Source organism: Caloenas nicobarica, chromosome 34 (genome assembly GCF_036013445.1).
Source record: "Caloenas nicobarica isolate bCalNic1 chromosome 34, bCalNic1.hap1, whole genome shotgun sequence".
Taxonomy (NCBI): Eukaryota; Metazoa; Chordata; class Aves; order Columbiformes; family Columbidae; genus Caloenas; species Caloenas nicobarica.
Window position 1 is genome coordinate 2,118,064 of NC_088278.1, and position 23,020 is coordinate 2,141,083.

Consider the following 23,020-nt stretch of genomic DNA (forward strand, 5'->3'; position numbering starts at 1 on the left):
CCGTAGTGCAGGGGTTTGCAGATGGCAACGTAGCGGTCGTAGGACATGATGGTCAGAAGAGAATACTCTGCACTAATCAAGAAACCTACAAAGAACACTTGGGCAGCACATCCTGCAAAGGAAATGACCCTGGTATCCCACAGAGAGTTGGCCATGGATTTGGGGACAGTGATGGAGATGGAGCCCAGGTCGAGGAGGGCGAGGTTGAGCAGGAAGAAGTACATGGGGGTGTGGAGGTGCTGGTCACAGGCTATGGTGGTGATGATGAGGCCGTTGCCCAGGAGGGCAGCCAGGTAGATGCCCAGGAAGAGCCAGAAGTGCAAGAGCTGCAGCTCCCGTGTGTCTGTGAACGCCAGGAGGAGGAACTGGGTGATGGAGCTGTTGTTGGACATTTGCTGCCTGTGGGCATGAGGACCTGCGCAAGGAGGAAAAGACAGTGATGGTTCAGATGAGACTTGTCTGGGAAAAACCAAAGTCATTTCCCACAGACCCTCCCACAAAGAGACTCTTTTCTTTTTCCAGGAGAACGTCCTGGCTGGAGCCCTCGTCGGTGCTTGATGAGTGTGCAATGAAGAGCAGGGTCTCTGCCCAGGGGCTCTTGAGGAGTCAGCCTGACCCTGTGTGATGGGTGGGGCAGGGGCCAGTCCTGGGGTTCAGCTTTGTCAGATGGAACCGCTCCTGCTGCAGAAGGGACTGCCAGCATCTGTACCCGCAGGGCTGAGAAACTGTGTTTGAGAGGTTTGGCGTTTCTACAGCTCCTTCTCCTCTCACAGCCTGGGGAGTGTTCTCGGGTGTCAGAAACCCTCAGCATTTCTGCTGCACTCAGGGAGAACAGAGCGAGTCCTGCGAGACCAGAGGATGCCTGTGGGTCAGTGCAGAGTGAGGGCAGCTGCTCTGTCCCTCTGTCTTGCTGCAGCTGCCCTGGGCTGGCACCTTTCTGAGATGGAGGCTGATCACACTGCCATGTTACCCTGAAAAGCCACCAGGCACTGCTGAGAGCAGAGGGATCCACCTCGGACCACAACATGTCTCACCCTCTCCTAAGGTTTCAGTATCCCATGTTTATCCCAGAAACCACGGGTTTCACAAACCCAACAGCATTTTCTCTGTCACAGCATCTCTGTGCTCCTCCATGGGGCTTTCACATAACACAGAGATGCTGTAGGACAGGTTTGCATCCTGGAGGGAAGCTGACAGCTTGGAAAAAAAACACTCAAGGAGACAGCCAAGTGTCCTAATGATGGCATTTGATTCAGGGAGACTCAGCTCATTCCCCAGCCCCACACACTGCATTGCCCACAGCCCCACAGGGCAGAGCAAAGCTGGGACATGTGTTCCCATGGACACAGCTGCAGGAAAGGACCCACAAGATCAGGCTGTGACTCTGCAGCTGAAACTCCCATCCCCAGAGAGCCTGACAGCAAGAACCAGATCACACCAACAGTGACCCAGAGCAGTGGAGCAAGAAGGAAACTGCGGTGAGGGTGGGTGTGAGAGAGGCCAGGGCAGAGGCAGCTGGGCACTCAGACAGCGTCACCCTTCCCCAGCTGTGCAGCCACCTCCCACACACCAGCATTGCCGGGCAGCTGCTCTCAGCCCCTGTGCTCTGCAGAGGGAACTGGAGCTCTGGCTGCACAGGAGCTGCTTCATGCCTTGGAGCCCCCGGCCCTGAGGGCAGAGGCTTTGCTGGGTGGGAGAGAAGGCGAGGGGGCTGCTCACAGGAGGGATCTGCACTGCGGGGATCATACAGAGTTTTCTGTGTTCCCCCCCCCATAACAATTCCAGGTTTAGTTTCCTCTCATTTCTGATCATTTCCCTATTGCCTGGAGATTCTCCTCCTGGGAGGTGTTTCCCTGTCCATGTCTTTTCCCTGTCAATGCTCACAGATCATCCCACCCTCTGTGCCCTCACCCTGGCCCTACAGATCCTGCCTGTTCACAGGGCACTGCCTGGGGGCATCTTCCTGTTCACAGACTGGGGAAAAGGACAGGTCAGAGTAAGACTGACGAGTATAGCCAATGTGATGCTGGTGCTGTGCACAGGCAGAGCAGCAGCTGAAGGGATGTTATGAGGCTTCTGGCAGATGTGATGATTAATCGGAGTTGCAGTTCAGGAGTCACAGTGACTAGTTTAAGCATGAGAGCTCATTTTCATTTTTTCCTTTCCTGCACCCCCCAACCCTTGGGATAGGAAACTGAAAAGGCAGGCTCAGGAAAGCTCCCTATCTGTCTGGTAATCCTTGCATTGATCTTCTGCTTGAGGCATCCACTTGGAAAAATCCTGGGGGTGATCTGGAGCTGTGAGCAGCCCTGACCCACACAGCAGCCTCTCCACAGCACAAGCACCTTTCCTGCCCTGATAGGGGTCCCTCCTTCCCCCCACAGCTTCCCCCCACAGCCCCGTGGGGATCTCCCCGGGCAGGCTGAGTGCTGACCCTGGCAGGCGGCAGAGTCCCTGCCCCGGCACAGCCCTGGGGTGCAGGGACCCTGCTCTGCAGGACAGCCCTGGGCACCCCTGGCTGCTCACCCACCTTCACAGCTGTTCAACATTGCCTGACAAGAGCCTCCTCCTCACAGATCTCTCAAGCTGTGCCTGTGCTAACTTGAGGAGATGCCTCCAGGAGCTACAGCTGCATTGCCCTGCACCCAGAGACTTACCATGGCAAGGGCTGCAAAGATTTCTCCTCCAGTGAGCTCTCAGTCATCCTCCCCATCCTGACCACCTTTCATCTCTCTCTGCTTTGCTCGTCTCCCAGAGAACCCCAGGCAGAGCCCTCAGCCCTGTTGCGCTTTGCAGAGGAGCTGCTCCTGGGCAGAGCTGTCTCTCTGCAGCGCTGCCGCTTGCCATGAGCTCCCTCTGTCCCAGGAGCCCAGCCCAGCTCAGCAGCACAGGAGCAGCCCATGATGTCCCTTCCTCTGTCCCCTCTGGGCTCCCTCCAGCTGTCCCTGGGGCTCCAGGGGCACATCCTTTGAAACAACCTCAAGTAATCAGTGATGTTGATTCTCTCTCTTCAGCAGTGACACTTCTTGCCAGCATTGTGTTCTTTGTATTAAAAAGTAAATTGGTATGAGGATCATCTTTTCTTCTCTCATCATTAGGCAGGACAAAAAGAACGTTACAGGAAAGGATCTAATTTCTAAAAACTGGAGGAGGAATATGTTCACCTGAATGAATTTAGGCATTATATTTTGGTTTTATACTCATAGGTCTAGAGAGAAATTCAGCAATCTTTTGGCCACGCCACGTCTGTGCTCTGAAGCAAAGCCTTTGCACACATGGGCTGTTGGACAGCTGGTACCACGTTTCCATGGTGCGACTCAGAGGTTTCCTGGTGCCACAGCTGGGGTGGTTCAGCCCAGATGTGAGGCAATGTCCTCAGCCAGGGACCTGACTGGCTGAGCTGGAGCTGTCAGTGTTGCAGACAGAGCTGTGACACGGATGGAATAAACTGCCAAGGCAGGGTGGCAGAAGTTAGTTCATCTGGTCTGCAAGGACAGCAGCCTCCAAGCACAGCAACAGGCCAGAGCAAAACTCAGTCTAGACCTGTAAGGCAATTCAAGAGCCCCATAATGAGCTGTTACTACTGCAGGAACAGTTAAAGGAGAAACAAAGACACCGTGTGGGTACTGATTAATTTAATAAGGGAGAGAAGTGATATTCTCTGTGTCTCTGGTCCTCCATCTTCACCAGCAAGGTCTCCCAGGCCTCTGTCACTGGAGGCAGAACAACCAGCAGTGGATGGGGATCAAGCCAGGGGTCACTGGAACCAACACAATCCTTTCCAGTCTATGGGACAGGAGGGGCAGCATCCCAGGAGCTGAGACAGCAGGACCATGTCACAGTGAGGCCACTCTCCACCTTCTTGGAAAGCTCATGGAGACTGGGGGGACTCCCTGACCACTGGCAGCTCTCACACATTGTGTGCACTTTTCAAAATGGCCAATGGGTGAGCAGGGGAACTAAGGGCTGTGCCCCAGAGCATGGCCACTGGGACCCCAATTCTGGGTGTCTGAAGGTGACAGGGTTTACCCAGGGCAGGTTGTGCCTGTCCATCCTCTTTGCTTTCTGTGAGGAAAGGACAGGGTTGCTGGATGTGGGGAAAGCAGTGGTGGTCTGTTACCTGGAAGTCAGCAAGGCATTCAGCATCATCCCCCACAATATTCTTGTGTCCAAGGTAGGATATTATGGTCTGTGTTAGTGTGTAAGTAGACGGGTAAAAACCAATCTGGATGGTCAGGCTTGGAAAGCTGCTATAGAAAGGGAGAAATTTTCCAATCCTGAGGACAGTCAAGCCCTGGAAGCTGTTTCCCAGGGGTGCGCATCCACTCTACCCCAGAAAGTGTCCAAGATGTGTTTGGATAAAGCCCTGAGTAATCTGGTCTGACCCTGCTTTGAGCAGGAGGTTGGTCAAGACACCTCCCAAGGTCCCATCCAGCCTGAATGATGCTGTCCTTTCATCCCCTTCATGTTTTCAATTTAGGGACAGCTTTCAAGTTCTCCCTGGCCACAGGAATAATTCACATGAGGTGCAGGGCTGTTTTACAACTGCCCCCAAACAGCCCTGACCACATCTTGTGCATCCCTTTTCATTTGCCCCCACCCAGGTTCGTCTGTTTTGCTGTCCTCATGCCCACCTTGTTGATCCTTTCAGAGCAGGTTGCTCAACAGGTTTCAGCATCCGTGTACAGAGTCTGCACACCAGCCAGGCAGCAAAGCCATCGTTACAGAAATGGAGACGAGGCTCTTGACCAGCTCCTTGCACCCAGGAATCGGCATTTCTTGTCTGCTGAGATTCTCAGGAACACCTGAACTTTAAGTGCAAAGCACGTGGGTATCCTGGCTTGTCTCCTGACCCATGTGGTGCTTCAGGCTGTGAAGAGAATCAAACCCAACTTTTGGCTGGGGTAGTTTCTTTTTACATGTGTCACGAAGGGCAGATGAAGGGAGCTCAGAACTCCAGTCTCTGCAGCACCATTGGAACTTCAGAGACTGGAAATGCAGGTGACTGTGTGTGTCAGTGCACACCACATAAACATTCTGGCTTCCTTTCTGCCTTTGCACTGACCTGGGATCTGTTCCTTGGTTTTCTTTGTCTAAAAAAGAAATAAAACTGCCCTATGTCACCTCCTCTCACACCAGAAAAAAAGGGGGAAAAATTATGAAAGAGGGGTGATTTAAGAGCAATTCTGTCCTTGGAAGTACTTTTTAAATTATAAATCTGGTAGAAGTGAGAGAAAAAGCTCTTAAAAAAACTCCATGCAAGAGGTTAGCTACCGAGATGTAGCAGCTGTTTTGAGAAGCAAGAATGACTGATAGGAATGAAATTAAAAAACTTTAGTTTATCATCATCATCATCAGGAATAAGGAACTCCCTGTTATTCTTATTAGTGATTGTACCACTTTTCAAAAACATCCTTGAGATTGTCTCTATTTTTCCATGGCTCCAAAACTGAGCCTGCTCAGATTTTGAAACGACTGCTTGAAATCTCTGCAACTCAGATCTCTACAACTGTCTCTCATCGAAGATCTTTTACCCCAGAAAGGGGAAAACTCCCAATGCAGGCACCAAACCAGTGTCCAATCTGCCTGGAGAGCCAGGTGAGTGGTGCCACACAACAGCCGACCTCGAGGGAAGCTGGAGGTGATGGGAATTGAAATGGTTTTGACTCAAATCATAATTTAGGTTGGAAAAGACCCTTAAGGTCATAAAGTCCAATCGAAAATACGACACTGCCAAGTCCACCCATTACACCATATCCCTAAGCGCCATGTCTACACATCTTTTCAATACCTTCAGGGATGGAAGCTCCAATCCTGAGCTGGCAGGACAACACTGTCTGCAGTTACACATAAGATACCTGTCATGGCTGTGACTTCAGAGTTTCTCACACCCTTCACTGGGCAGGGCAGGTGTTGGGAGATGGGCGCACACTTCAGTTTCCAGATGCCAGGACAGAGCCCAAGCCATCCTGCCCTTGGCCTCTGGCATCCCGGTTCTTGAGATGCAAAGCTGCTGGGCCTTCTGTGGATAATCATGTTAAAAGGCATCAATAATCATTCAAGTCTTTGTGTAATTTCTCTAAGAGTGTCAGTATTAAAAATAATAAATATCTGTAACACAGCAGTCTGCATCTGTGGTAGCCCCACTGGCAGGGCCAATCCAATAGGTATTTTCAGTATAAGGCATGACACCCCATCCATAAGTACATATCTAAGTGGGTCAGATGAAGGGTGGTCTGGCAAAAATCACCCTGTTCCTCCCCAGGTGCACGGACACTGCTCATGTGCCTCTCCAGGGAGTGGCAGAAGCTGGATGCCCTTCTGGGGACAGACTCCTTCCAGGAGAGACACAGCAATGGGAGTAACTCCTCAGGTCTTCATGGCATTTCACTCAGCATCAGTTTTTATATATTTGTTTTTTTCCTGAGACTACTCTTTCTGCACAAATGCTCACAAAAAGACACCCATTTAGTAATACATGGTCATAAAGGTGCTGCTATGGACAAGAAACCTCACCATGAGCTCTGGAGGGAGGGAGGCAGATGATAATAAGCACCAGGAAGAACCAAGGAGCTCAAAGCCTCTTCTGAAGAGTGAGAGGCCCTGAGCAGCAGTGAGCGGCCATGTGTGGTGTGGGAGGGTCAGGGGATGTGAGGTAGAGAAGGGTGATGGCTGATGAATTCAGCAAATCCTTACGACCATGTTTAACCCCGCAAGTGGAATGTGGTTGATGTTTGTGGGTGGAGGGGGAATAGGAGGAAGATTTTCAGGCGGTTATGGAAAGAAGGCAGGCCTCTCTTGGACTAGTCATATATGTCAGTGACATTTGCATGCTGTGGGCATGGCTGTGCCTGGGAGATGGGAATGGCTGCTGCTGGGGGGGCTGTGCTCAGGCATGGCCCATGAGCTGACCTTGCTCTGCTCCTCTCTTGCACTGCCCATGCTTGGATGGTCCTCAGGAATCATCCATGAACCTGGTGGATGCATGAACTTCCTGGCATGATGGGGTACAGATCCAAATAGAGGATTCAAGCAAGTTTGGGACTGGGACATTGAGGTGATTGGTGACCATTGCCATGTGCATGAAAGAATCTGGATGAGTTGTGAGGAACTCACAGGCATTTCCAGCTCCACAGAAAACCAGAGCCTTGCAGTTAGAGCAACAGCACTTGACATAAAACCCACCCCCAAAACACCAAACACTCACACTGACCACAGGCAAAGCCTTGAAAAACATTTGAGAAAAATATGCCACATCCCAGGGGTCAGGGCTCAGCCACTCTGGTGATAAACAAGCATCAAGGGCTGACAGGGCACCAGAGCCACCTCCACATTGCCCTCACCACCTGTAACCAGTGTCTCCATGTCTTTACTTCACCAGCCCCCAGGGACAGGGACCTCGACTGGTTGTTTCCTTCACAGCTTTGTCGGTGATGGCCCTTCATGGGGTCTGAAGCGCGCTCAGAACCTTGAGTTTTGCTTTGGCCTTTCACTTCGTTAGAGGTTTGTTCTTTCAGTAGCTGCAGTTCAGGATCACGGCAGCAGAGGGCTCATTAACACTAAAATGCCCTTACATGGCAAGGCTTTGTGCATCATTTTCCTAAATGCTTGAAGTCTGGTGTGGATGATTAGAGAGATTTCAGGAATAGCCAAGCAGAGAGCATTTCCATAATAAATAGCAATAAAACAGTATTTCTTCTATTCCCTTTCCTCCTCATCCTTCCCTCCTTTTCCAGAACAGCTGTTATCAGCAGTCTCCTCTTCATATTGATGTGGAGCATCTCCTGATAAAGACTGGATATGACAGAAATGTGGGTGCCTAAATCACCAGAGCACCTCCAGAGGAATCACCCTCCTCTGGACCCAGAGGTGGGTGTTCCTGGGAATCTCAGGTGCCACAGCACAGCGATACTTGTGTTTAGGGAGATGGTCAAATGACTCATCTCCTTTTCTGTAATGGTGTCTGAGTTTGCTCAGGTAACTCCTGACTTGAGCCCCATCCACTCCTGGCTGTTCTCCAGATTCCTGCCTACAGGAACAAAGTCCCAGGAGACCTTGCTGGTGAAGATGGAGGCAAAGAAGCCGTGAAGCACCTCAGTCCTGTCTTACGAAGTTCAGCCCTCTCTTACGAAGTTCAGCAGCAGGCCTGCATTCACCCTGTCTATTCTTTTACTGCAAATGAAGCAGTGTCAGCTTATCTTGCTGCCCTCAGCATCTGCTGCAGGAGTCAAGTCCAGGGGAGCTTTGGCATCATCCCCACATCCATGGACAAGATTTCTAAATTCTTCCTTTGCAGCTTCTCCTGCTTCCACCTCCTGTGTGCTGCCTTTTTGCCCTGGAGCTTCACCAGCTCAGAGGAGCAGCTTCATGAGATAAATGCTTCTTTTCATGGGTACTTGGAGAGATCATTCTTGTGCTTGGAGCAGGCTGTCCTGTAAGGCTTCCCGGATTTCCTGAGTTCCTTCACCCTTCAGACCTACTTCCATGTCACGATGTCACCATCTCGCCCGCCATCCCCCAGTATGTCTGTGTCTTCTCCTCTGGAGCCCACCAGCCTGTGCTCTGCTGCTGGCCTTCCTCCTCCTCTCTGTAAAGCAGTTGGCCCAAGATCCTCTGGACTGTTGGCAGCTGCTGCTTTGCCTGGCCAGTGAATGTCAGGGCAATTACAGTTCCCCATAGGAACCTGCTCATTGACTTGTGACTTCCTCAGGTTGCTGACAGAAGATGTTTTCCACTTCTCCATGATCAAGTAGTTTGTAACACCCAACACATTGTCACCATCTACCGGGTTTACATGGCAAAGTCTTGGAACTGGGGTGAGTGTGGGTGTGCCACAGTTGTCACCTCTCTGAGAAGACAACAGGAGTTTGATGTCAGACAGAGCCGATATGAGCTGGCTCCAAGATGGACCCACTCCTTGCCAAATCTGAGCCACTCAGGGATGTTGGCAGCACCTCTGTGATATTGTATTTGAGAAAGGGTAAAAAACGCTGCACAACAGCAGGTGAGAGAGAGGAGGGAGGAAATGTGAGAGAAAAAACACTGCAGACACCAAGGTCATATCCCATAGGACCCAAGTAGGTCCTTCAGCAGGCCAAAGCCTGCTCTCCTGAAATCCTGCTCTTTGCCTTGTTAGCATCTTCCAGGAGCCTCAACTCTACTTTCCCAGCCCTGACTGTTCCATCCCTGACCATCCCTTTCTGGTTTGTAAGTGTGAAGTCCCACAGGGCACCTCACCTCACTGACTCCTCAGCCACCCGTGTCAGGAAGATGTTGTCCATGAGCTCCAAAACCCTCCTGCATGGCTGGTACCTTGCAGCTATTGGGATATCTTAGGTTTGCCATGAGGACACTGCCTGGAAACATGAGGCTTCTTTCATTTGTCTGAAGGAGGCCTCATCTAATTCCTCTTCCTCATCAGTGAGTCAGTAGCTGATGTCCACCCACAACATTGCCCATGTTGTTCTGCCCTCTCACGCTGACTCCTCAGCCTTCAGCTGACATTGTCTGTCCCCAGGTCCTCCACACCTTCCTGATGTTCTCCCACATGAAGAGAAAATTCCCTCTAAGTCCAGAGCTCTGGCATTATGAGTACCAGACCCCCAAGATGCCACAGTTTCTCCAGGAGGGGCTATTTGTAGTGTCCTGTAACTCCTCCTGCTGTTAACTTAGGAGAGACACCTTTATCAGGTTAAACCATCTGCATGCAAAGATTAACAGCTGAGCTAATTGTGCTTGAGAAACTTTGGAATTCACCCATCAAAGAGCTCTGAAGTTGTACAAGGAGAAGTGGCCAGTTCTGTATCAGGGCAGGAGAATAACCCCATCCATCAGGACAGAGCAGGACCTGACACGCTGAGCAGGGACCCTGAGGAGAACGGCCTGGGCACTACAAGGGCCGCCACACAAGCCCGTGCCGCACGCTCACCATGAACAAGGCAGCTGCACACGGGGCTGCATGAGGAGGAGCGTGGGCACCCAGACACCTGGAGTTCTCATCCCATTCGGTTCAGCACTGGTGTGACCCCACACACACGGGTGTGTGCCAGTGTGCGGCTCCCAGTTTGGAGAAGCAGGGAGGAACTGGAGAGTGCAGGGCTGTGCCAAGGCAGGGGTCAGGACCTTGTGCACATGGTGTGGGATGCTGAGGGACCTGGGCTGCTCTGGCCCAGCAGCGCTGGGGAGGCTGCAGCAGTGTAGGAGTAGCCTGAGAGTGCTGGAAGGGTGGTTTCAGAGATGGTGGAGGTTTTCTTCATAGTGGGAAACAGAATAGGAAAGAAATAATGGCACAAAGTGCAGCTGGGGAGGTCCAGGCTGGACATGAGCAGGAAGGAATGTGAGTGGAAGGGCAGTGCTGTGGTGGAGCAGGTCACCCAGAGGCAGTCTGCATCAGCCCAAGGCTTTGTGCTTCAAGGAACAGCTGGGGAGGATGGAGAGAGATCAGCAAAGGAAGGAAGATGCTCAGACAAGAGCAAGGTGGGGCAGCAGGGGGATGTCTCCAGCCTGCAGGGAAAGAGGTGCAGGGGATGCCACAGCATAGGACAGGCTGTCGTGGAGATGATCAAGGGACGTAAAGAGGCTGAAAGCCCCCACCAGACATGAGCTCCTTCTCCCCTTGGCTATGGCTGTTGTCTCCAGCTCTGATGCCTGTGAGGAGACACCTTGTCCTTACAGCGCAGGGGCCTCATGGCCTCCTTGTCCCCAGCCAGGAACCTGGGAGGTGTGGGACCATAGTCCTGCCCTTGGCCTTGCACAGCCCCACATCACACTGTCCCAGGAAGGGCCCTGGGCAACGTGGGAGGGACAGGATCTGCCTTCCCAGGGCTGGGGGTCAGGGCTTGGCCCTTTGGTTAATGAAACACATCCAGGTTTATTCAGCATCAGAGAGACCTTCACATTGCTTGTCATCTCTGCCTCCAGTTTTCTTCTCTAACCAGACCCTGGGGTCAGTTCCTCAGTAGTGTTCCTCAGGGGAACCCAGTAACATTACAAGAAACTTTGGAATTTGAATCTGACTTGGACTTCTTGAGAGGTTTCTTCAGCTTCCTCCAGGGTCTGTTGTTCATGGACTCAGCAGCAAACCCACCAGAGGGGTCATTAAAGTGCCCTGGGCTGCTCCTGTGCTGCTGAGCTGGCCTGGGCTCCTGGGACACAGGGAGCTCATGGCAAGCGGCAGCGCTGCAGAGAGACAGCTCTGCCCAGGAGCAGCTCCTCTGCAAAGCGCAGCAGGGCTGAGGGCTCTGCCTGGGGATCTCAGGGAGACGAGCAAGGCAGAGAGAGATGAAAGGTGGTCAGGATGGGGAGGATGACTGAGAGCTCACTGGAGGAGAAATCTTTGCAGCCCTTGCCATGGTAAGTCTCTGGGTGCAGGGCAATGCAGCTGTAGCTCCTGGAGGCATCTCCTCAAGTTAGCACAGGCACAGCTTGAGGGATCTGTGAGGAGGGGGCTCTTGTCAGGCAATTTTGAACAGCTGTGAAGCCGGGTGAGGAACCAGGGGTGCCCAGGGCTGTCCTGTAGAGCAGCGTCCCTGCATTCCAGGGCTGTGCCGGGGCAGGGACTCTGCCGCCTGCCAGGGTCAGCACTCAGCCTGCCCGGGGAGATCCCCATGGTGCTGTGGAGAGAAGCTGTGGGGGGAAGGAGAAACCCCTATCAGGGCAGGAAAGGTGCTTCTGCTGTGGAGTGGATGCTGTGTGGGTCAGAGCTGCTCACACCTCCAGAACACCCTCAGGATTTTTCCAAGTGGATGCCTCAAGCAGAAGATCAATGCAAGGATTAGCAGACAGATAGGGAGCTTTCCTGAGCCTGTCTTTTCAGTTTCCTATCCCGAGGGTTGGAGGGTGCAGGAAAGAATAAAATGAAAATGAGCCCTCCTGCTTAAACAAGTCACTGATACTTCTGAACTGCAACTTTGAGTGATCAGTACATCTGCCAGAAGCCCCTTCACTACCTCTCTGCCTGTGGACAGCACCTGCACCACCTTTGCTGGACCATCATCCTTAGTCTGACCTGTCCTGTCCCTTCCTGCAAACAGGAAGATGCCCCCAGGCAGTGCCCTGTGAACAGGCAGGATCTGTAGGGCCAGGGTGAGGGCACAGAAGGTGGGATGGGGTCTGTGAGTGCTGACAGGGAAAAGACATGGACAGGGAAACACCTCCCAGGAGGAGAATCTCCAGGCAGCAGGGAAATGATCAGAAATGAGAGGAAACTAAACTCAGAATTGTTATCAGAGGGAGAACACAGAAAACTCCGTATGATCCCCGCAGTGCAGATCCCTCCTGTGAGCAGCCCCCTCGCCTCCTCTCCCACCCAGCAAAGCCTCTGCCCTCAGGGCCGGGGGCTCCAAGGCATGAAGCAGCTCCTGTGCAGCCAGAGCTCCAGTTCCCTCTGCAGAGCACAGGGGCTGAGAGCAGCTGCCCGGCAATGCTGGTGTGTGGGAGGTGGCTGCACAGCTGGGGAAGGGTGACGCTGTCTGAGTGCCCGGCTGCCTCTGCCCTGGCCTCTCTCACACCCACCCTCACCGCAGTTTCCTTCTTGCTCCACTGCTCTGGGTCACTGTTGGTGTGATCTGGTTCTTGCTGTCAGGCTCTCTGGGGATGGGAGTTTCAGCTGCAGAGTCACAGCCTGATCTTGTGGGTCCTTTCCTGCAGGTGTGTCCATGGGAACACGTGTCCCAGCTTTGCTCTGAGCTGTGGGGCTGTGGGCAATGCAGTGTGTGGGGCTGGGGAATGAGCTGAGTCTCCCTGAATCAGATGCCATCATTAGGGCACTTGGACATATCCTTCAGGTGTCCTTCTGATCTGTGATCTTCCCTCCAGGATGTAAACCTGTCCTACAACTTCTTTGTGTTCTCTGAAAGCCCCATGGAGAAGCTCAGAGATGCTGTGACAGAGAAAATGCTGTTGGGTTTTTGAAATGAGCCGTGTGTATCCTGGGCAAACATGGGGTGCTGAGACATTAGGAAAGGGTGAGACATGGCATGGTTCCATCTGACAAAGCTGAACCCCAGGACTGCACCCTGCCCCCCGTTCCATGACCCCTGCTGCAGAGCAGGGCTGACTCCTGGGCAGCCAGCGGGCACAGGCCCTGCTCCTCACGGCACCTCCAGCCAGCACCACCCAGGGCTCAGCCACGGACCTGAAGGAAGGTCTGGAAAAGGACAAGGGGTGTGGAGCAGGGGAGGAGGTATGAGAAATGGCTTTGCTTTTGCTCAGAGAAGTCTCCCCTAACTTATCACTGTCTTTTGCTCCTGTGACAGTGCCCCATGCTCATCAGCAAATGTCCAACAACAGCTCCATCACCAGGTTCCTCCTCCTGGCATTCACAGACACACGGGAGCTGCAGCTCTTGCACTTCTGGCTCTTCCTGGGCATCTACCTGGCTGCCCTCCTGGGCAACGGCCTCATCATCACCACCATAGCCTGTGACCAGCACCTCCACACCCCCATGTACTTCTTCCTGCTCAACCTCGCTCTCCTCGACCTGGGCTCCATCTCCATCACTGTCCCCAAATCCATGGCCAACTCTCTGTGGGACACCAGGGTCATTTCCTATGCAGGATGTGCTGCCCAGGTCTTCTTTTTAGCTTTCTTGTTTGGTGCAGAGTTTTCTCTCCTCACCGTCATGTCCTACGACCTCTACGTTGCCATCTGCAAACCCCTGCACCACGGGACCCTCCTGGGCAGCAGAGCTTGTGTCCACATGGCAGCAGCTGCCTGGGCCACTGGGTTTCTCAATGCTCTGCTGCACACAGCCAATACATTTTCACTGCCACTGTGCAAGGGCAATGACCTGGACCAGTTCTTCTGTGAAATCCCCCAGATCCTCAAGCTCTCCTGCTCAGATGCCTACCTCAGGGAAGCTGGGCTTCTTGTGGTTAGTCTCTGTTTATCATTTGGGTGTTTTGTGTTCATTGTGCTGTCCTATGTGCAGATCTTGAGGGCCGTGCTGAGGATCCCCTCTGAGCAGGGACGGCACAAAGCCTTTGCCACGTGCCTCCCTCACCTGGCCGTGGTCTCCCTGTTTGTCAGCACCATTATGTTTGCCTACCTGAAGCCCCCCTCCATCTCCTCCCCATCCCTGGACCTGGTGGTGTCTGTTCTATACGCATTGGTGCCTCCAGCAGTGAACCCCCTCATCTACAGCATGAGGAACCAGGAGCTCAAGGTGTCCATTAGGAAAGTGATTTCATGGGCGTTTGTCAATACTGATCATCTTTCCATCACTGTCCACAAATGATGTCTAATTGTATCCCAATGCAGGCCTGTACCCTGTTTTATCCGTTTTACTTTGTTAGCATTACCCATATTGTTATTTATGGTTATTATGTTGGTACATAACTGTTCATGTCTAGCTCACTATCCTGAATAATGAACCCATTATAAATAGTTTTAAAACACCTGAAAGCTGTATAAATGTTTTTCTAACACTGTGTCAGAGCTTAGTCTCCCATAGCATCTCTGTAACAAAATGACATCTCCAGAGTGCAGTTCTTCAAGATTTGGTTGTTCTTCCAAAGCTGTTTTCAACAACAGGCCCAGGAATTTCCCTCAAAAGGGCCTGAGGAAAAAGCTTTTTGTCACCTTGGAAGCTGATTCACAACAGAGTTGTGATTTAAGACACAACCCTTGCTGTCTGTTGACAGTGGAGATGGGGAGTGGTCATGAGATACAGTCAGACTGGGCTGTCCCAGTGCATGATGAGGCAGAGGACAATCCTCCAGGAGAGGAATCTGGAGCTGCCCGAGAGCCCGTGAGATACACACGGACCGGGCTGTGCCTGAGGTGGGCAGTGACAGGACCCCACAGAGTGAGACATGGCCCAAGGCGGAGTCATCAAAGGGAAAGCACTAAATGCAGGTATCTGCAGGGAAACAAAGACGAACACAGACAATCTGACACAGACCAACTCCAACAGGCAACAGCACCCTCACAGCCACCACACCAACAGCAGCGCTTACACAACCATGAGCAACACAACTGACCCTGTCCTGCTGCCCCTCTCAGACTGATCTGGTGTGAAAGTTGCACAAGTGGTCTGTACATCCTGGGTAGAACCTACCTGCAGTTTCACACACCCCTGTGGTCCCTCCCGTGTGGACCTGGGGTTTGGGTCAGCCCAGACTCAGAGATATTACCCACTTGGACATTCCAACCCTGGGTTTCTCCAGATCCTGGTGTCCTCCTCCTCCTTGCTAGCCTCACTTAGAATTGACCAAGAAGGTGTGTACGTGCCATCACACCCAAACACACACACCATAGTGAGCCCACTCACACAGCACAGGGCCAGGAGCAGCGTTTAATTAGTTTTGTAGTTTAACCCTGACAAGCAGCTCAGCACCACATAGTCTGTTACTCACTGCCCCACAGCAGGATGAGGCGGAGGATTGGAAACACAAAAGAAAACTTGTGGGTTGAGATTAAGACAGTTTTATAGGTAAAGCAAAATCTATGCATGTAATCAAAGAAAACTAAGGAATTCATTCACTGCATCATCGGCAGGAGGGTTTTCAGCCATCTTCAGAAAAGCCGGGCTCCATCACGTGTAATGGTTACTTGGGAAGACAAATGCCATCACTGCAAATGTCCTCCCTTCCCTTCTTCTCCCAGATTTTATTGTTGACCATAATATTATATGTTGTGGAACACCCCTTTGGTCAGTTTGGTTCAGCTGTCCCAGCCATGTCCCCTCCCAATTTCTTGCGCACCCACAGCCCCCATGCTGGTGGGGTTGGTGTGAGAAGCAGAAAAACCCTTGATACTGTGCAAGCACTGCTCAGCAATGACTGAAACATTGGGGTGGGACAAACAGTATTTCCATCACAAATGTAAAATGGACTCATACAAGTTGCTATGAAGATAAGTAACTCTATCCCAACTGAAACCAGTATGATAAGCAGGACAGACCATGGTGATCAAGCACGGGGTTTGGCCAGACCAGCACTGACCAGCCACCTCCCCATGGGCAGCTGGTCCCTTGAATCCCCCTCCTCCCCACTCTTCCACAGGTGGCTAATTCCACGATCCAAATTTCTCTGCCCTGATCTCCTCACAATTCATAACCATCATCAGTTACTTTTTCCCCAGTGGGCTCAGGTTTTCTCCATTTGCACTCAAATTTGATAGTTTGCATTCCATTGCCTTGGTCCTCTGGGACTTCAGTGGCATCACTGGTGGCTCCTCCAGGCACTGATGGCCTTGCAAGACTTGACTGCCCAGACAGTCCCCAGTGCTCCCCTCTGTGCAGTCTGGCCAACCTGGTCACATCTGCAGCCACCTGTGAGGCTCAGCTGGCACACACGGAGCTGCCCATACTGCTGGTCCCTTCTCACATCCCTCAGCTTCTCATGCATGTCCCACAGTTTCCCGTGGCATGTACAGGTGGTTTCAGCCCAGGGCAGGGCCTCACCAGGGGCTCACTCATCTTTCTGCAGCCTTCCTGTCTGGTGTCCTTGATGACCTCATGATACCTGCCTACCTCTGGCCAATCACATTGCTGTCATGAGGTGACCTCACAAGTAATAATCTGGCCATGTTGGCTTTGCCTACGTCTACCCCAGGTAACTGCAATAGAAGTGGCATCACAACCCACCTCCAGCCGTGTCATCTTCCCCTTCTCCTGCATCTCCCGTCTCCCAAGCTCTCAGCACTGCTGGGGGTGTTTTCCAGCATCCAGGTGACATCACCAGGCCTGTCTCACCACATGCCCAGTTGGGTTGTTTCCAAAGATGTGACTTCAAAATCCACCTCCCTCCCATGATGCCTCACCTTGCATCATCCTCTTCTGGCACCAGGGGTCACCTCCCAGCCAACCTCCCACACACTGCCCCTTTACCTGCCTCTCCTCTTTCCTACCCAGCACTGTCGTTTCTGCTGGGCAGGCAGCAACGTGCTCCCCATGGGAACTGCAGAGCCTTGGTGGGACAGCTTGGTGGTGGGAGGGCAGCCATGGGTGGGCAGGGCTCCTCAGGAAGGCAGGCGGGTGGATGAGGAGGTGGAGATGAGCTCTGTGCAGAGGGGAGCCTGGCGTGCACAGCCCTTGCCTTGGAGGAAGCTTCATGGTCACAGGTCCTGGATTACATGGCAAGCTGGACCATCTCTCGGTCTGCTGGGAGGGCAGCAGGGCTGGGCACAAGCAACCCAGGAGGTTCCTGCAGGGTGTGGAAGGCAGCATTTTGAGACAAACACTGGACGAGCTGGCTAGGGCTGGTCTCTTACTGACAGACAAGGTGGATCAGGCTGGGGATCTAAGGATGAGGGCGGCCATGGCTGCAGTGACCGTGAGATGGTGGAGAAGCAGGGCAACTGCAGAACAACAGTGCAGTCCTGCAGGAGAGCTGATTTCAGTTACCGGAGGATCTCCTTGGGCTGTCCTGGAGAACAGAGGGGCTGTTAAACTCTCTTGGATCTTCAGAGACGACACCCTCAAAGCCCAGGAAGAAGCCAATCTGATGGTCAGGGAGTCGAGCAGGGCCTGGCAAGAGGTCAGCATGGGTGCACAGCAACCCCCTGCCTTAGGAGATCAAACAGCAGAAGGACGTGCAGGGAGGCTGGAGGGGAACAGGCTGCCCAGGAGACAGACAGACAGACACCTGGCCTGGGGGTGCAGGGATGGAGCCAGCAAAGCCAGCGCTGAGCAGTGGCTGAAATGGCCATTCAAGGGGAGCGCACCCAGGAGGGCTTCTCCAAAGATATTGTCAGCACAAGGAAGGCAGCTGAGGGAACCCTGGTCCCAGTGGCCAGTGGGGCAGGGGATGGAGTGACAAAGACAGTATCGAAACAGCAATTTTTCAGAAGAAAGATTCTTCCTTTGAGAGTGCTGGTAGGAAATGTGTTTTGCTGAGTAACTGGACGCACCTATGCATTTTACTATTCATTTACCTCTACATAAATATTTCTTTTTCCTTATACTCACATAGAAAGACAGATAACACAGGTCTGTTGAGATCACTGTCAACATGACCATCTACAAAGAGAATAGTTCAATTAACCTTTATATTCTTCTTTCCTCCATCAGGCAAGAGTGGCCAACAGCTTCGAGCATGACTCACGCTGTGCCAAGAGTAAAAAGTGGCACTGACAGTCCAGGGCAGTGGATTTTTTGGTGCCTTCGACTCTGTGCAAGACACATGGATTATCTTTCTTAATGCTGTAGGCTTTGGTGGGACAGAAATCTAGAGAACATTTTCTAAAATTGGAGGGAAAAAGAAACCAAGTGAAAGATGTAGAGTGAAGGAAATGCTTTCTTGCAACTTTAAGCATCAAAATTTGTTGGTGGTGTAATTCTCCTTCCTTTGTTTTGAATACTTTAAATACCAGTGTTTTCCCATGAGATCAAAAGGAGACTTTTCAGGATGTGCATTAAGAGCAAGAAGACAACTACTGATCTTCCACAAGATTTGCTTTCTCAGCACTCTCTCTGTTAGGCTGTGCATCTGACCTCTCTCATCCTTCAGGTATTTCCTCCTGCCCTAACTAAACTGACCATGTCTGAAGTACAATTTCAAGCAGCCAATCTGCACACAAGCACTTGCTCTCTGGATTTCCCTTCCCCTTACTGTTTGATCACTCAGACACTTGTCAACAATCCAGTTGCTGCTTTCAGCTTCAAGGAGTTAAAAGCTTCCTTGTCTTTCAGTAGTCTGTCTAATTCTGTCTTTAGCCAACTCTTTTATTGTGTTTATTTTACAATTCTCTTTCTCTCTAAAACATTTCTTGCAAGGTTATGCCTTGGAGAAGGCGAACCTCATTGGTGGCAGTTTGTCCTTGGCATACAGTTGAGGAGTGTGGTTTTTTTTAACCATGATTCTTATCAGTTTATTTTGTTTGTTCAAAAGTAAAGAAAAGTCCCTCTTTGCCTGTGTGCAGCCAGGTCTCTAAGGAGAGCAGGTGGGAGCTGGTGCAAAGGAGCTGGAACATCCAGCTGCAGCCTGCAGTGGAGAAGTCTGGGGTAAGGAAAAGGGATGCAAGTCCCAGGTGGCCAATGAGAGAAATGATGGGGTTGGGGAGGTGAGGAGCAAGGTTGTCCACACGGTGTCAGAGCTCAAGGGACAGCTTCTCCAACCAGTCCAGACCTCCTTAGGAGAGACCCTGGATCAATATCAGATAATGCTGCAATCACCTCTTCTGCACACGGAAAAAAAATAAACTATATCCTTTACCAAAAAAAAAAAAAAGTCATTTTTATTAGAAGGTTTTTGAAATCACTCTCCATAACTACAGTAGGAAATGTCTCTAATTAACTGTACAAGACTAGAAGGAAATTACAAGAAGAGACATGGTTTCTTAGAGCTTTCTTCAGTGTGATGAGCCCCATGGTGCATTTGGTGCTAAATCCTTGAACCTCAGGTGCTGAGAGGAGATTGCACAAACCTCTCCAGAAGTCAAAGTCAGAAGAAAGAAGTACTAAGTCCCTTGAAGTATTAATGAGTTCCACTGAGGGCAAGTACCAGCAAAGCCTCCCCAGGGGCTCATTAGAGCAGAGAACTGGAGGCCATGCTGGCAGATAAACAAAGGGTCATGTGCAGGCAGCTGAGGTGCTGAGAAAACCCTGGTTTTGTTGGACGAAGCAGAGAGGCCAAGGCCTGACCCCCAGCCCCTGGGAAGGCAGATCCTGTCCCTCACCCGTTGCTCAGGGCTCCTCCTGGGGCAGGGGATGTGGGCTGTGTGATGCTGAGTGAAGGACAATGGTGTGACAGTTCCCAGCCTTACTGGGGTGTGCAAGGAGGCCATGGGGTGCCCCAGTGCCTGAGGACAACATGGCTCCTCATAGGCCTTGGTGGCAGAGATGATTGCCATAGCCAAGGGGACAAAGACTTGGGTTCTCTTGGCGACATCCAGCCTTGCCAGTGCCCTTTGCCATCTCCACCACGGGTTGTCCTCCACTGTCCCACAGCTGCTTCTGATTCCCTGCAGGCTGTAGACACCCATCTCGCTTCCTCCCCTTGCTCTCACCCTGGTGTTTCCATACATTGGCTGATGTGTCTCCACTCCCATGCTCTGTTCCTTGAAACACAAGGAGGTGGACTGATCTCATGCTCCTTCTGGATGATTTCTCATATCGCAGCACCACCCTTTGAGTGACATTTCTTCCTCCTCATGTCCATTCCAAGCTGTGCTGTGTGGCAGTGTTTCTGCTGGAGAAAGGAGGATCCTGAAAACTACTGACCTGTCAGCCTCTGACCTGTGCCTGGGAAGATCATGGAACAGATCCTCCTAGAAGCTGTGCTAAGGCACAAGGAATGCTGACTCAACCAGTTCCCTGGGCAGCCTGTTCCACTGCTTCACAACCTTTCCCATGAAGAAATGCCTCCTAATATCAATTCTGAACCTTCCCTGGCACAAGCTGAGGCCATTTCCTCTCATCCTATCACTTGCTACTCAGGAGAACAACAACACCCTCCATGCTACAACCTCTTTTCAGGTAGTTGTAGAGAGTGAAAAGGTCTCCCCTCAGTCTCCTTTTCTCCAGGCTAAACACCCCAGGGTCCCTCAGCTGCTGCTCAGAAGACTTGTGCTCCAGACCCTCAACAGCCTTGTCCCGTCCTCTGCACTCACTCCAGCACCTCAAGGTCTTTCTTATAGTGAGGAGCCCAAAACTGAACTGAGGATTCGAGTTGTGGCCTCACCAGCGCTGAGTACAAGGGAATGATCACTGCCCCAGTTCTGCCCACTACACTATTCTTGATGCACGCCAGGAGGCCATTGGCCTTTTTGGCCACCTGGGCACACGCTGGCTCATGTTCAACTGCTGTCGATCAACACCCCCAAGTCTTTTTCCACCAGGCAGCTTTCCAGCCACTCTTCCCCAAGCCTGTATTGTTGCAGGGGATTGTTATAAACCAAGTGCAGGACCCGGCACTTGGCCTTGTTGAATCTCAGATAATTGGCCTCAGTCAGCCAACGTCCCTCTGTGTGGCCTTCCCACCCTCCAGCAGATCAACACTCCCACCCAGTTTGGTGTCATCTGCAGACTTACTGAGGGTGCACTCGATCCCTTCATACCGATCATTGGTAAAGAGATTAAACAGAACTGGCCCCAATACTGAGCCCTGGGGACACCACTCGTGACCGGACAACAACTGGATTTGGCTCCGTTCACCACAACTCTTTGGGCCCGGCCCTCCAGCCAGTTCTTTATCCATCGCAGATACACCATCCAGGCCATGAGCTGCAGCTTCTCCAGGAGATGCTGTGGGATACAGTGTCAAAGGCTTTACTGATGTCTAAGTGCACAACATCCACAGTCTCTGTGGTGGATTCACTCCCCCACGACAGACTTCCCTCATCTGCTAAGCCGGTCACCTTGTCACAGAAGGAGATCAGGTTGGTCAGGCAGGACCTGCCTTTCATAAAGCCATGCTGATTGGGCCCGATTGCTCGTCTCGTATGTGTGACCTCCCAGTCCCTTTCCCAGCCCTGTTCCTGCTGTTGGCCTGTCCCCTGCAGGGGCACAAGTGACTCACAGTCCCCTCCACAGCCATTGGCTTCCTACTGGACTATGAGTTCCTGAGACACAGCTGAGCACATGGCATCGGACCCAGCCATCGCCCTCCTTGTGCTCCAGTGTGTGAGCAGGTAAAACTAAGCTGGTTTCATCAAATGTATCTAATAGATTTCCTATCAAGGGTTTGAGTGGAGAAACGTTCCTCAGAGGAGCTGCTGTATTTACACTGGGGCATTTTTTATCTCTGCTTCTGCTTTTTTTTTTTTCTTCTTCTTCCTCTTCCTGTGTCTATTCTAATGTGAAAGAGCTCTCCAAGAAAAGATTCATGGAATCCTAGAATAACGCAGGTTGGAAGAGATCCCTCAACACCATCTCTCTCCCACTGACCTTTATGGATCCCTAATGAATAGCTGAAAGCATTTGCGCTCCCTTGGGTTCATCTCACCACATGCAAACAGTGGACATGCACATGATGTGTATGTTTGCAACTCATCTGTACAATGAAAACATGGGCTTTTGACCTAGTATTCCATAGAATCATAGAATGTCCTGAGTTGGAAGGACCCACAAGGATCATTGAGTCCAACTGCTGTCCTTGCACAGGACAACCCCACAGTCCACACCATGTGTCTGAGGACGTTGTCCAGTCTCTTCTTGAACACTGTCAGGTTGGGGCCGTGACACCTCCCTGGGCAGCCTGTTCCAGTGCCCAGCACCTCTGGGTGAAGAACCTTTTCCTCATGTCCAACTGACCCTCCCCTGGCACATCCTCCTGCTATTCCCTCGGGTTCTGTCACTGGTCACCAGAGAGAAGAGATCAGTACCTACCCTTCCTTCTCCCCTTGTGAGGAAGCTGTAGCCACCATGAGGTCTCCTTTTAGTGTTTTCCTCAGCTCTGATGCTGAGAAACCCCTTGGTTTGCTTTCTGAAGCAGAAAGGAGAAGCCACGACCTCCAGGCAATGGGAAGGGGGATCCTGTCCCTCACACACGGCTCAGGGCTCTTCCTGGGACCGTGGGATGTGGGTGTGCAAGGCCGAGGGAAGGACAACACTGGTACAACAACTTCCAGCTTCCCCATGGGGCTGCAAGGAGGCAACGAGGCCCCAGTGCCATGAGGACAACGTGTCTTCTCCCAGGCCTCAGTGGCAGAGACAACTGCCATGGCCAAGGGGACAGAGACCTGGGTTCTCTTGGTGCCTTCCAGCCTCTCCAGCGCCCTTTGCCATCTCCATCACAGGCTGTTCTACACAGTCCTACACCTGTCCCTCTTTCCCTGCAGGCTGCAGACACCCATCTGCTTCCCCACCTGCTCTCACCCCAGCATTTCTGTCCCTTCACTGATGTGTCTGCACCCTCACTGGCTGTTCTTTGGAACACAAACCATGGGATGATCCAGCTCCCTCTGAGTGACCTCTTGCACCACAGCACTGCCCTTCCAGTGACATTTCTTCCTCCTGATATCCAGTCTCCACTTCCCGATCTGCACTTGGTAGCTTTTTTTTCCTCTCCTGGTTGTTCCTACTACTTGGGAAAGCTATACCACCTCAGAAACTGCCCATCAAGCAGGGAACCCTACC

General features: G+C 51.9%; 1 protein-coding gene across 1 annotated transcript; it reads left to right on the forward strand.

The window, feature by feature from the left end:
• The first annotated feature begins 13,276 nt into the window (after positions 1–13,276).
• LOC136000730 (olfactory receptor 14C36-like) lies at positions 13,277–14,236 on the forward strand. The gene has a single exon (XM_065654683.1). The coding sequence runs from the start codon at positions 13,277–13,279 to the stop codon at positions 14,234–14,236; it is 960 nt and encodes a 319-aa protein (XP_065510755.1).
• Positions 14,237–23,020: the final 8,784 nt, after the last annotated feature.

Excerpts from the sequence above, each read along its gene's own strand:
- LOC136000730 (XM_065654683.1), top strand. The coding sequence starts at position 13,277 with ATGTCCAACAACAGCTCCATCACCAGGTTCCTCCTCCTGGCATTCACA.